The following is a 13,804-nucleotide window of genomic DNA, read 5'->3' on the forward strand; positions in this document are numbered from 1 at the left end:
GAATCTTCTTGATGATGAATCTATCGGTCATCTCTTTACTTCCTAAGCCGGCAATCTCATTTGTGATGAGAGCAAGCCTAGAGTACATTTCAGCGACACCTTCACCATCCTTCATTTTGAACTTGTCAAGTTGACTTTGAAGCACATCCAACTTGGATTCCTTGACGGAGTCGGTACCTTCGTGCATATCAATCAAAGTGTCCCAAATTTCCTTTGCATTCTCAAGACGGCTGATTTTGTTGAATTCTTCGGGGCACAATCCGTTGAAGAGAATATCGCAAGCTTGAGCATTGTATTGCAACATCTTCAACTCATCTGCGGTAGCTTCACGGTTTGGTTCTTTCCCATCAAAGAAGTCACCTTGCAAACCAACACACACAATAGCCCAAACGGCGGGGTTATGTCCAAGAATATGCATTTTCATTTTATGCTTCCAACTAGCAAAGTTAGTACCATCAAAGTAAGGACCTCTACGGTGATAATTTCCCTCGCTAGACGCCATACTCTTCTAGGTTGTGAAACCAAGGCTATGACCACCAGAAGCTATGGAGATCAAAGCAAATGGAGACCAAAGCTCTGATACCACTTGTAGGATCGAAAGTATGTCTAGAGGGGGGGTGATTAGACTACTTGACCAAATAAAAACTTAACCTTTTCCCAATTTTAGTTCTTGGCAGATTTTAGCTATTGTAGGACAAGTCAAGCAATCATCACACAATTCAAGCAAGCATGCAAAGAGTATATTGGCAGCGGAAAGTAAAGCATGCAACTTGCAAGAATGTAAAGGGAAGGGTTTGGAGAATTCAAACGCAATTGGAGACACAGATGTTTTTCCCGTGGTTCGGATAGGTGGTGCTATCCTACATCCACGTTGATGGAGACTTCAACCCACAAAGGGTAACGGTTGCGCGAGTCCACGGAGGGCTCCACCCACGAAGGGTAACGGTTGCGCGAGTCCACGGAGGGCTCCACCCACAAAGGGTCCACGAAGAAACAACCACCCACAAAGGGTCCACGAAGAAGCAACCTTGTCTATCCCACCATGGCCATCGCCCACGAAGGACTTGCCTCACTAGTGGTAGATCTTCACGAAGTAGGCGATCTCCTTGCCCTTACAAACTCCTTGGTTCAACTCCACAATCTTGTAGGAGGCTCCCAAGTGACACCTAGCCAATCTAGGAGACACCACTCTCCAAGAAGTAACAAATGGTGTGTAGGTAATGAACTCCTTGCTCTTGTGCTTCAAATGATAGTCTCCCCAACACTCAACTCTCTCTCATAGGATTTGGATTTGGTGGAAAGAAGATTTGAGTGGAAAGCAACTTAGGAAGGCTAGAGATCAAGATTCATATGGTAGGAATGGAATATCTTGGTCTCAACACATGAGTAGGTGGTTCTCTCTCAGAACATATGAGTTGGAATTGTGTATGTGTTCTGATGGCTCTCTCCACGAATGAAGAGGAGGTGGAGGGGTATATATAGCCTCCACACAAAATCCAACCGTTACACATAGTTTTCCAATCTCGGTGGGACCGAATCAACAAACTCGGTTGGACCGAAAAGGTAAACCTAGTGACCGTTAGAGATTTTCGGTGGGACTGACATGCAACTCGGTAGGACCGATATGGTTAGGGTTTGGGCATAACGTAATCTCGGTGAGGCCGATTACACAAACTCGGTGAGACCGATTTTGGTAATTAGCTAACCAGAGAGTTGGTCAGGCAAACTTGGTGGGACCGATTTGCTCTTTCGGTGAGACCGAAAAGTTACAAAAAGGAAACACTGAATTTACATTGCAATCTCGGTGGGACCGATCCGCTCTTTCGGTGAGACCGAAAAGTTACGAAAGCGAAACAGAGAGTTTGCAATCCCATCTTGGTGAGACCGAGATCCCTATCGGTAGAACTGAATTGCTAGGGTTTGGCAGTGGCTTATGACAAGTGAAACTCGGTGGCGCCGGATAGAAAGAATCGGTAGGACCGAGTTTGGCTTAGGGTTTAGGTCATAAGTGGATATGGGAAAGTAGTTGAGGGTTTTGGAGCATATCACTAAGCACATGAAGCAAGAGGCTCATTAAGCAACACCTCATCCCTCCTTGATAGTATTGGCTTTTCCTAAAGACTCAATGTGATCTTGGATCACTAAAATATAAAATGAAGAGTCTTGAGCTTTTGAGCTTGAGCCAATCCTTTGTCCTTAGCATTTTGAGGGTTCCACTTTCACATCCATGCCATGCCAATCATTGAGCTTTCCTGAAATAATCATCTTGGAATAGCATTAGCTCAATGAGCTATATGTTGTTATGAATTACCAAAACCACCTAGGGATAGTTGCACTTTCAACTTTTGACTCGACTCATTGACACCCGTCCGAAAAGTCGATGAGACCGACCTATGTAAAAGATATGAACGTTGGGATTTTTGGTGGGACCAAAGTGAAAATCTTAGACAAACCAAAATGCGATAACCTAGGCAGGACCTTGTTTCGGTAGTTCTGAATCAGTTCAACTCGGTGATTCCGAAGTGAATGAATTGGCTTGTAGAAACTTGGTCACAGCAACTCGGTGAAACCGATCGCAATATCGATGGGATCGAAATTCCAGGGTTTTGGCTCTGGCGGTGTATAGGATCAACTCAGTGGGTCCAATATGGATATTTTCGGTGGGACCAAGATGAAATTTTAGGGTTTGGACGTATGTGAAGTGGAGAAGGTGGAGCAATAATATTGGCTTTCCTATGGACTCAATGTGATCATGAATCACTTAACCAAAAATGTAGAGTCTTGAAACTTTGACAATCCATGTCCTTTGCATTTTGAGGGGTCCACATTCTCATGTCCATGCCATGCCAATCATTGATCTTTTCTAAAATCTATTTTCAATAAGCATTAGATCAATGGTATATATGTTGCTATGATTTACCAAAACCACCCGGGATTAGTTGCACTTTTAGATGTGCAATACTTATGGCACATATAGATGTGCTTTAGCAAAACTTATTTCAGATAGCCCAACACACCACTACAAGGTCATTTGTGTAAAATTTCTCAACTTCTGGAAAAAGACATAACACGAGGTATAAAACTGCCAAATATTATTAGGACAAAGATCTGTACCAAACACAACACCAATAGTACGCCAGGCTACTCTAGCAACATGACAAAGGAAAAATAAAGGGCCAATTACATGTCAGCCCTTAACTCGAACCCAAGATTTACCCCTAATTCTCAAGTCTGATTAAATCTGGTCTTCTTCCGTTAGGTGCCCTTATGTACAATGCCCGTCTGTGACATTTTCGTCCAATCAAAGGGCTTCAATCGTCTGTCGGATGTTTCCTGGACATTTTTGCCCCTTTCTTCCGTATGTCCCCTATAGGTGGGACCCTCATCGCTAGAAAAAATAAAAGGAAAAACTCTCTCCCATATCTTTCTTTCACTTAAATGTGGGGCCTAACTAGAAAAAACCAAAAGAAAAGGAAACAAATATAAAAAATCCATGACCAAAGTGTATGACAAGTGCACCAGGACCTAGTCAAGTCGTCATCCATTGATTGGGTCAACATGAGACTGGGCCCACTTGCCACAGGCTAGTTATTTTAGATTGATTTAATACACCACCAACAGATTAATTACCTAATATTAATACCCACATGATAGATTAATTACCTAATCTAACAGTCCCACGTGGCGGTGGGGGCCACTAGCAATAGCTTGGCCGACTCAAATCAGGTAGCGCCGGTGATGGGATGCGTGAGCACGTATGGAGGCGAGCATGATGACACATGGGTGCAAGGAAGAGGGGCGGCCTGCGGTCGACCTAGGTCTCGAAGCGTTGCACCCTGTCCAACATGTACAACGGAAAAACTACTGAGTGGCGTCTCTAACAACGACGACGACCTACGGAGCTTGGCATCACGGTAAGGATGCCTCGATGTCACGAGACTTAGATGGTAAGCTTACCACATAGGGTACAAAGGGGGAGGGAGGCAGGAGGGGGATTCACGCTTTCATGTACGCAGGCTATATGCAGACCAACAAACCATGTGCACAAAATGATTTTTGGCCTATATTAGCTCAACATGTCCCAGCCGCCAAATGTAGGGAGAGAAAAACAATGCAGGCTATCAAACATCTCCTTAAGAATTTTTTCGATCATCTCATGCTAGGCACATTGTTGTGGTAGCTCAGGAGATTGCAAATTTACTTTTAATAATAGTTCAGATGGTATTATTTGTAGTAGTTTTCTGTCCTGCATGGCCTATGTTGTAAGGAATGATTATAATTCTCCCTTTAACTAAATTGGTATATGGGTGGATTTTTTCAAAGAAAAAGTTTTTTTCCTGAAAATGGTAGGATTCATGCACTCATTAAGAAGAACAAAGTTGACTGGTTAATTAGAAAAAACCGAGCGAAAACTAGATTGCCCAGTTAATTATGTAAAATCGGGTGAAAAACCATATGATCGTTGACCAACACACATAAGATACCCCCACACCACTCCAAAGAGGGTCTACCTGAGATAACACACAAGCATCATCGTCATCACTTCTCCCCCTGGAGGCGTTAGTGCCATCCCTAAACCCTGAGAGACCGACTCCGACTTTGTCGTAGGAGATCGTCGACTCAACCCACATGGTAGAGGCCGTGTGGAGTTGTATGAAGATCTGTGCCAGAACTTAGCCACCTATGACCAGACAACGCAGCTCCGACTCTGATGGAGAACTACGAAGGAGAACTAGGCATGAATGGCGCCGCGGACGATCACCGAAGGAACCACCTGCTGCTCGTCATCGTACGCTACTGGGACCCGCCACCGCAGCTTCGACTCATAGGAAAAAACCAGCCAAGGCAATCCTGCGAACATGCCGGAGAAGAGCCGACTACCCCAACCATTGCCCCGTCTCCGACATTGCTCCCCCATCATCTTTGTTGCCACAGAAGTCTCGACGCCAACACTGATGTTGACGACCGACGTCGAGAGCAACCTCGCCGCCCACATGACATGAGGTCAACGAGCTCGATGCCGCCAAAAACTCGGGGCCGTTGCCCCGACTTTCATCCGCCACGACACTACCTGCGCAGCCCACCAACACCACCTTCCAGAATCTCTGCCTCGACATGCCACTGCTCACTCTAGAGCTGCAACGCTGCATGAACCGAATGCTCGCAACCCATGCTGCACAGACAACCTCACGTAGACCACGAACGTTGCACCACATCTAGGGTCGCCGTCCCGACATATTGTCCAATCGCATCCACTGGGGTGCCGCCTCGCGCGTGGCTTTTCGAGGCCACTACCTAAACGCACATCAGTCGCCCGGTGCCACTACCCCAGCATCCACCAAACCTGACGCGGGAGAAAACTAGCCGCACCAAGCACAAGCTAGATCTCCCAAGCAACGCCTTCAAGGGGGAAACGACAAAGACGCTGCCGCCCCAAGCCCCTCATAGCGGAACATGAGTTCCATGACGATGCATCCAAGGAGGGAAACGATGCCCAAAAGCGCCGCCGTCAACGACATCAATAGAGTGGGGTCAAGGCTTTTGTCCGGAACTCTTCCTTCCCTACTGAGAGATAGGCCTACAGAGATGGACCACCCGTGAGTGTGTAGATCATCAAAGCCATTCTGTTGTGCCTTGTCCCCTCTGTCGTCAACCACCGAGCTCAACTGCGACATCATGCACAACAACACCTCAATCTCCGAGTGAAATGCCAACGCACACGCCAGGACTTCAACCAAACAGGGATCCATCGGATGAACCAATCCCAGCCACCACCACCACCAAGACGCCATGGTCCACGGCCCAGGCCGCTGCCCGGCTTCATCCTTGATCCCCAAGCTCCGAATGTCGTCCAGCAAGCCGCGGCGGGTTGCCGCACCAGATCCGTTGACTCCTTGCGCAGAAGACTGCACCAGTACGCAGCACCGCACCCTGCACTACTGCCACCCCGATGCTGCACTGGAGGACCACAAAGCAGGAGGCACCCCGCCATAACCCGCCAGAGTGCCGCCATGATCAACCGACATTGTACCTCGCATATCCAGTGCATGTCAACCAGCGAGAGGGACGCTCCTCTACACCGTGAGTGCATGAGGGTCCCGTTGCCGTCGACCGACAGCGTCGACGGGAGGGCGTGAGTGGAAGGGCGGCGGTGATGGATGTTGTTTCCGCCCGAGCCGCCCGAGGAGCAACGCGGGGGCTTCACTGAATACTATGCAAAGATGGTATACTGATTAAAAGGGCCCGTCTATTTAGCAGGTGTGTGTAAAAAAAGTTTCAATCAGTCGCTTTCTTTCCTGGCGATGGGATCAATATCCAACGGCCTCAATCATGCCGCGGACTGTTCATCTTCTTACTCCTGACATGTAATCAAATGGTGATTGAGCGGGTCTTCCCGCCACAAGCCTCTGACTCCTTCAAATTCTTGCTTTTCTGCAGCACCGACACCCGCTCTCTAGGTAGGTCGGACGCAATAGGCTCAGACTCATGCTGGATGCGCTTATTATTATCGTGTGTCGCTTATCTTCTTCCTAGGGCTGCATGTTGGCGCCACTCGGTGCCTTTTTTTTCTTCTTCTTATCTCTCTTTTTCTTTCTTTGGGCGTGAGTGCATTGATGCCCCAGCCATCGTATTTGCTATGACATTTGGATGTTGGTTGGTTTATTTATAAAGTAGGGTGAAAGACTATTTTGAGACAATCTTCTTCCTCCAGACACCAGTTCTTTCTCCCCCGCCCCTTCCACCTGCCTCCACTCCCCCGCCCTTGCTCGCCATCGCCCCTCCCATCTCTCTAAGGCCTGCACCCTGCACCACCGGAGAAAAGATAGATAATGAGGCTATGGCTTCTCTGGCAAGCTCGGGGTGAACTAGAAAATGTGACTAACACCAAGACCGGATAAAAAAGGGAGACGGTGACCACATTGCTGAGCACCCGCGGAGGTGCATTGTTGTCACGTGTGGCGCAACACCCGGCCAGGCCGGCAGGCCGGCGATGCTAAACAATACGGACAACTCAACTTGCGGTGGCATCATTGGTGCTTGCTGTTCACACCGAGTCCAAACATCATTACGTACTAGAGTACTACTACTTGTTTTTTCTTCCAATTAGCAAAGATCAAATCTCACGGCGTGTCCTCAACAACGATAACGAGAAAAGAACTGTTTGAGGATCGTAGCTGACGACGCTCCCTTCCCACTCTAGTTTCGGCCGATTCAATCGTTTTCCGTTGACAGCGATATCCATCTCTCGGGCGCGGGGCGTCATCATTGACACCACGACCGCCGTCGCAGACGCCCGATTCCCCTCTCGCGGTCCCGCACCGTACAAACCAAACGCAATCCGCAGCCCGCAGTCCCCTTCGATGTTGACGCCCGAGCAAACCCCAAATCTCCACCGCTGAACAGTATATATCATCCGCCCCGGCGCACCCCGTTTCCATCCCACCCAACCCGACCCCCGCGCGTCGGCCGCACCCGTCCCCAGACCCAAGAGCGAGCCAGCCGAAGATGTCCGCCCAAGAAGCCGCCGCCGGAGCCGCGGGCGGCGACGCGCTGTTCTCGCGGTGCCTGCTCGCGCTCTACGTCATCAGCCCGGTCACCGTGTTCCTGCTCCGCTTCGTCTCCGCGCCCTACGGCAAGCTCTCGCGCCCGGGGTGGGGCCCGGCCATCCCGGCCGCGCTCGCCTGGTGCGCCATGGAGAGCCCCACCCTCTGGCTCCCGCCCCTCGTCTCCCCCCTCCCGCTGCTGCTCGCCGCCGCCGCCTCCGTCTCCCCGCTCGCCGCGCTCCCGCCGGCGCTCTACGCGCTCCACTACTTCAACCGCACGGTCCTCCACCCGCTGCGCATCCTCCGCCTGCGCCGCGCCGCGGCGCCCGTGCCCGTGCTCGTCGCCGCCTGCGCCTTCGGGTTCAACCTCCTCAACGCCTACGTGCAGGCCCGCTCCTGGGCGCTCCACGCCGACCGCCCCGCCTCCGCCTTCGCGCTCCCCCGCTGCCTCGCCGGGCTCGCCCTCTTCGCCTGGGGGATGCGGGTCAACGTCGCGGCGGACAGGGAGCTCCTGCGGCTCAAGGAGGCCGGGGGCGGGTACAAGATCCCGCGGGGCGGCTGGTTCGACGCGGTGACCTGCCCCAACTACTTCGGCGAGATCGTGGAGTGGCTCGGCTACTGCCTGGTGGCCTGGTCGCCGGCGGCCTGGGCCTTCTTCCTCTACACCTGCGCCAACCTCATGCCGAGGGCCAGGGACCACCGCCAGTGGTACCTCAACAAGTTCGGCGGCGAGTACCCGGCGTCGCGCAAGGCCGTCATCCCGTGCATCTACTAGCCTCTGCAACTTCTGTCACCCGGGATCGAAGGAAAAATTGGTGTGGCTGAGGACAACTGTAATTCCTTTTCTTCCTTTCCCTAATGGCTGCCTGTGATTGAGGATTGCCTGATTCCATTCCTTTGGAAAACTGAATATGGTTTGCAGAGAATGAACTTTTCTTAATCCTCAACCACATTGTTCTTTGGATCAACATCCAACCATGCTCATCTCACGTATATAACCCGCAGACTAAAAATTGCAAGATATCTCTACGTATAATGTCTGAGTTGGTTGAACAGTATTCACGATTTATTTCCGTCTCACCACTTTGAGTCGTTTTATTTTGCTGGTTTTTTTTCATTCCCTTCCTCATCCTATCAATTTAGTTTCGCATCACCCTCTCACACAACGAAAAAATCTAAACGGATCAGAACTTTTCATACTGATACAAATTATTTAGTAATATCTTTACGTGAAAGAATCAATCACGATCAATCTCTAAAAATCAAATCTAAATTAATTACCATAAATCGCTCAATCACATTAATTAAGAAACAAATAACTAATTTAAAAAAATCTCATTATTAAAGCATTTATGTACCTACTTAATTTGTAATGAAATATTATCTCAGTATTAAACTATTTATGTATCTTTTTTATTTGTAATCAAATATTATCCAATGATAGCAACAAAAAAATGCGGACGCTCATCTCACTTCCGTCGTCCTGCCCTACCACTCGAATAGTCCGAGCGCCACCGCCACCACGTAGCCTCGTGCCCTACCTTATCCCGGATTCCTCTCTCTCCCTCACTTTTTGTCTCTCGTGCACGCTCACGCAGGGGATGGGCCGCTCCTCGTAGACTGCCACCATCCTCCTTGGCATCGTGTCGTCAGCATCTTCGCTAGGTATCGAGGGTTCCAAGAGCTCGGTCTGATCCGGTGTTGTCCGGTTATGAGTCGTGGTCGCCTTTGCCTCTGTCACATCGAGCATCTCTGTGGCCATGGCCGCGCAGATCGTGTGGACCGTCGTCGATGGTGGCCTCTCTATCACTATGCTGCATTGATTCTCCATGTATCTGCTGCATCTGAGGACCTCCTCTAGCAAGGACACATGAGTCAACTCAATGTTGAGGACGGACGACCGCTGCCACGAGGTGAGAGCTGCCTCATCCTGTAAGGAGGTGGGCGATGTCGCCGCCATTCATCACGAACCGACATGGATGCCACTTCCGCTGTGTTGGCATGCTTCTCCTGGATCGACAATGAATATCAGCTCTGCCGAGGTCAGGCTTTCTAAATTCTAATAAACTTTTCTCAATTAGATCGGCTTATTAGATTGTCCAATGGACATAGCATGGAGTAGTGATGTACATCAGGTTTGTAGGCGATGATGGTTTATATCTGCTAGATTCATATAATCGCTTACCTGCAGACCTTGCGCTATATTTTACACTAGGCACGCATGCTAGAAGTGGATGAGAATTTCTGCACGATCCTCAGATTCCTTGAGATTGCACTAACGTGCGTACTCTCCATGATAATAAAGGAGAGAACATCGTTTAATTAATAGTAACAAGACACAATCATCAACTGTAAAAAATAGCAGGTGTAAGATATATATATGCACCGCTTTGCTAGCACCAATAAATCTATTGATTACTCATGCTGCTTCAATTGGGTTGTTACGAAAACATGAAAAGTACTTTAAAATTATTCTAAGTTGTATGACACCCAATAAATATATTGATTAGTCATGCTGCTTCAGTTGGGCTGTTGTCAACGTTGACATTGAAAATTCTACTGCCACCGTTCGTACCCAAGTCTGCATCAGATGATCAGAATACTAACTATTGTAGGTGATGTTCTTTCTTCCCAGTTTTCACTTTTCATTAGGGCCTTATATAAGGTTGATTGACTGGCGGTATGCTTGCTCTGGTCCCGAGAAAGAGGATGAACAGAGAATGATGGTCGATTGCTGCTACTGCATTGTATATCTTGTGAATTGGCAAGTAGTATAGAGTACAAACTGTATAATGTTTGCCTCAAAATAAAAGATTGTACAACCGATACAATTTGTCATATATAAATTATGCTCTTTCATGCTAATTTTATTGCTGCTATTTGCAGATGAAGTGGATACTACCAGTGTGTTACTGTACGATACTGTGGGCATACTATAAAAAAGAAAGTATTAGTGCAGTAACCATATTGCGGACATTTTTGTTGCTTACCACCAATCGTTGGGCTTCCCTATTAGCAAGAAGTCAATTTATGAGTGGAGACATAGCTGCAAGGATGCAGTATTTCAACTTTGAGGTTATTTAAGCTTTTGGATTTCAGATTATAGTTGCAATCAGCAAACATGTATGATCTTGTACTAATGTCTGTCAGTTATCTTTAACCTGTAGAACTTTGTAATTAAATTTGTTTGATATTCTGATTTGGACAATCAGATTTAGGGAAAAACCACTTTGATTACTTTTCACCATTGGATTTATGTCGTATCGCCATAGGACAGAAGGAAACATGCCCTAGAGGCAATAATAAAGTTGTTATTTATATTTCCTTATATCATGATAAATGTTTATTATTCATGCTAGAATTGTATTAACCGGAAACTTAGTACATGTGTGAATACATAGACAAACAGGGTGTCCCTAGTATGCCTCTACTTGACTAGCTCGTTAATCAAAGATGGTTAAGTTTCCTGACCATAGACATGTGTTGTCATTTGATTAACGGGATCACTGTTGGGGATCGTTACAGAAATTTAAAATTTTCTACGCATCACCAAGATCAATCTATGGAGAAACTAGCAAAGAGAGAGAGAAAGAGAGGAGTGCATCTTCATACCCTTCAAGATCGCGACACGGAAGCGTTACAAGAACGCGGATGAGGGAGTCGTACTCATGGCGATTCAGATCGCGGTAGATTCCGATCCAAGCGCCGAACAACGGCGCCTCCGCGTTCAACACACGTGCAGCCCGATGACGTCTCCCACGCCTTGATCCAGCAAGGAGAGAGGGAGAGGTTGGGGAAGACTCCGTCCAGCAGCAGCACGACGGCATGGTGGTGTTGGAGCAGCGTGGTACTCCGGCAGGGCTTCGCCAAGCATCGCGGGAGGAGGAGGAGGTGTTGGGAGGGGGAGGGTTGCGCCTTGGATGTGGTGCGACTGCCCTCCCACCTCCCCTCTATTTATAGGGGCAAGGGAGAGGGGGCCGGCCCCCTCCAGATGGATCTAGAGGGGGGGCGGCGGCCAAGGGGGGGAAGGCTTGCCCCCCAAGCCAAGGGGGGCCGCCCCCTTTAGGGTTCCCCCAAACCCTAGGCGCATGGGCCCTAGGGGTTTGGCGCCCAGCCCACCTAGGGGCTGGTTCCCCCTCCATATTCAGCCCATAGGGCCCTCCGGGGCAGGTGGGCCCTCCCGGTCGACCCCCGGAACCCTTTCGGTGGTCCCGGTACAATACCGATAAACCCATGAACACTTCCGGCGACCGAATAAGGACTTCCCATATATAAATCTTTGTCTCCGAACCATTCCAGAACTCCTCGTTACATCCAGGATCTCATCCGGGACTCCGAACAACATTCGGTAACCACGTACAAATTTTCCCTATAACCCTAGCGTCATCGAACCTTAAGTGTGTAGACCCTACGGGTTCGGGAATCATGCAGACATGACCAAGGCATCTCTCCAGCCAATAACCAACAGCGGGATCTGGATACCCATGCTGGCTCCCACATGTTCCACGATGATCTCATCGGATGAACCATGATGTCGAGGATTCAATCAATCCCGTATACAATTCCCTTTGTCTAACAGTATAGCACTTGCCCGAGATTCGATCGTCGGTATACCGATACCTTGTTCAATCTCGTTACGGCAAGTCTCTTTACTCGTTCTGTAACACATCATCCCGTGACCAACCCCTTAGTCACATTGATCTCATTATGATGATGTCTTACCGAGTGGGCCAGAGATACCTCTCCGTCATACGGAGTGACAAATCCCAGTCTCGATTCGTGCCAACCCAACAGATACTTTTGGAGATACCCGTAGTGCACCTTTATAGCCACCCAGTTACGTTGTGACGTTTGGCACACTCAAAGCATTCCTACGGTATCCGGGAGTTGCACAATCTCATGGTCTAAGGAAAAGATACTTGACATTAGAAAAGCTTTAGCAGACGAACTACACGATCTTGTGCTATGCTTTGGATTGGGTCTTGTCCATCACATCATTCTCCTAATGATGTGATCCCATTATCAATGACATCCAATGTCCATGGTCAGGAAACCGTAACCATCTATTGATTATCGAGCTAGTAAACTAGAGGCTCACTAGGGACATGTTGTGGTATATGTATACACATGTATTATGATTTCCGGATAACACAATTATAGCATGAACAATAGACAATTATCATGAACAAGGAAATATAATGATAACCATTTTATTATTGCCTCTAGGGCATATTTCCAACAGTCTCCCACTTGCACTACAGTCAATAATCTAGTTACATTGTGATGAATCGAACACCCATAGAGTTCTGGGGTTGATCATGTTTTGCTCGTGGAAGAGGTTTAGTCAACGGATCTGCGACATTCAGGTCCGTATGCACTTTACAAATATCTATGTCTCTATTTTGAACATTTTCACGAATGGAGTTGAAGCGACGCTTGATATGCCTGGTCTTCTTGTGAAACCAGGGCTCCTTGGCAAGGGCAATGGCTCCAATGTTGTCACGGAAGAGAGTCATCGGGCCCGATGTCGGTGTCAAAACCGGTGGATCTCGGGTAGGGGGTCCCGAACTGTGCGTCTAGGCCGGATGGTAACAGGAGACAAGGGACACGAAGTTTTACCCAGGTTCGGGCCCTCTCGATGGAGGTAAAACCCTACGTCCTGCTTGATTAATATTGATGATATGGGTAATACAAGAGTAGATCTACCACGAGATCGAGGAGGCTAATCCCTAGAAGCTAGCCTATGGTATGATTGTTGATGTGTATGTTGTCCTACGGACTAAAACCCTCCGGTTTATATAGACACCGGGGAGGGTTAGGGTTACATAGAGTCGGTTACAATGGCAGGAGATCTGCATATCCGTATCGCCAAGCTTGCCTTCCACGCCAAGGAAAGTCCCTTCCGGACGCGGGACAGAGTCTTCAATCTTGTATCTTCATAGTCCAGGAGTCTGGCTGAAGGTATAGTCCGGCCATCCGGACACCCCCTAATCCAGGACTCCCTCAGTAGCCCCTGAACCAGGCTTCAATGACGATGAGTCTGGCGTGCATATTGTCTTCGGCATTGCAAGGCGGGTTCCTCCTCCAAGTACTTCATAGAAGATTTTGAACACAAAGATAGTGTCCAGCTCTGAAAAATAAGTTTCCACATATTGCCATAGAGAGAATAATATTTACACAAATCTAATCTGCTGACGTATTCCATAGTGTGACATCACACCACGGCCAAGCTTTTATTCGAACCGTTTTACTGTCCCATC

General features: G+C 48.4%; 1 protein-coding gene across 1 annotated transcript; it reads left to right on the forward strand.

Moving 5' to 3' along the window:
* Positions 1-7,425: 7,425 nt before the first annotated feature.
* On the forward strand, positions 7,426-8,491 carry LOC123058793 (steroid 5-alpha-reductase DET2). The gene has a single exon (XM_044481472.1). The coding sequence runs from the start codon at positions 7,507-7,509 to the stop codon at positions 8,317-8,319; it is 813 nt and encodes a 270-aa protein (XP_044337407.1). The 5' UTR covers positions 7,426-7,506; the 3' UTR covers positions 8,320-8,491.
* Positions 8,492-13,804: the final 5,313 nt, after the last annotated feature.

Source organism: Triticum aestivum, chromosome 3A (genome assembly GCF_018294505.1).
Source record: "Triticum aestivum cultivar Chinese Spring chromosome 3A, IWGSC CS RefSeq v2.1, whole genome shotgun sequence".
NCBI classification, from domain to species: domain Eukaryota; kingdom Viridiplantae; phylum Streptophyta; class Magnoliopsida; order Poales; family Poaceae; genus Triticum; species Triticum aestivum.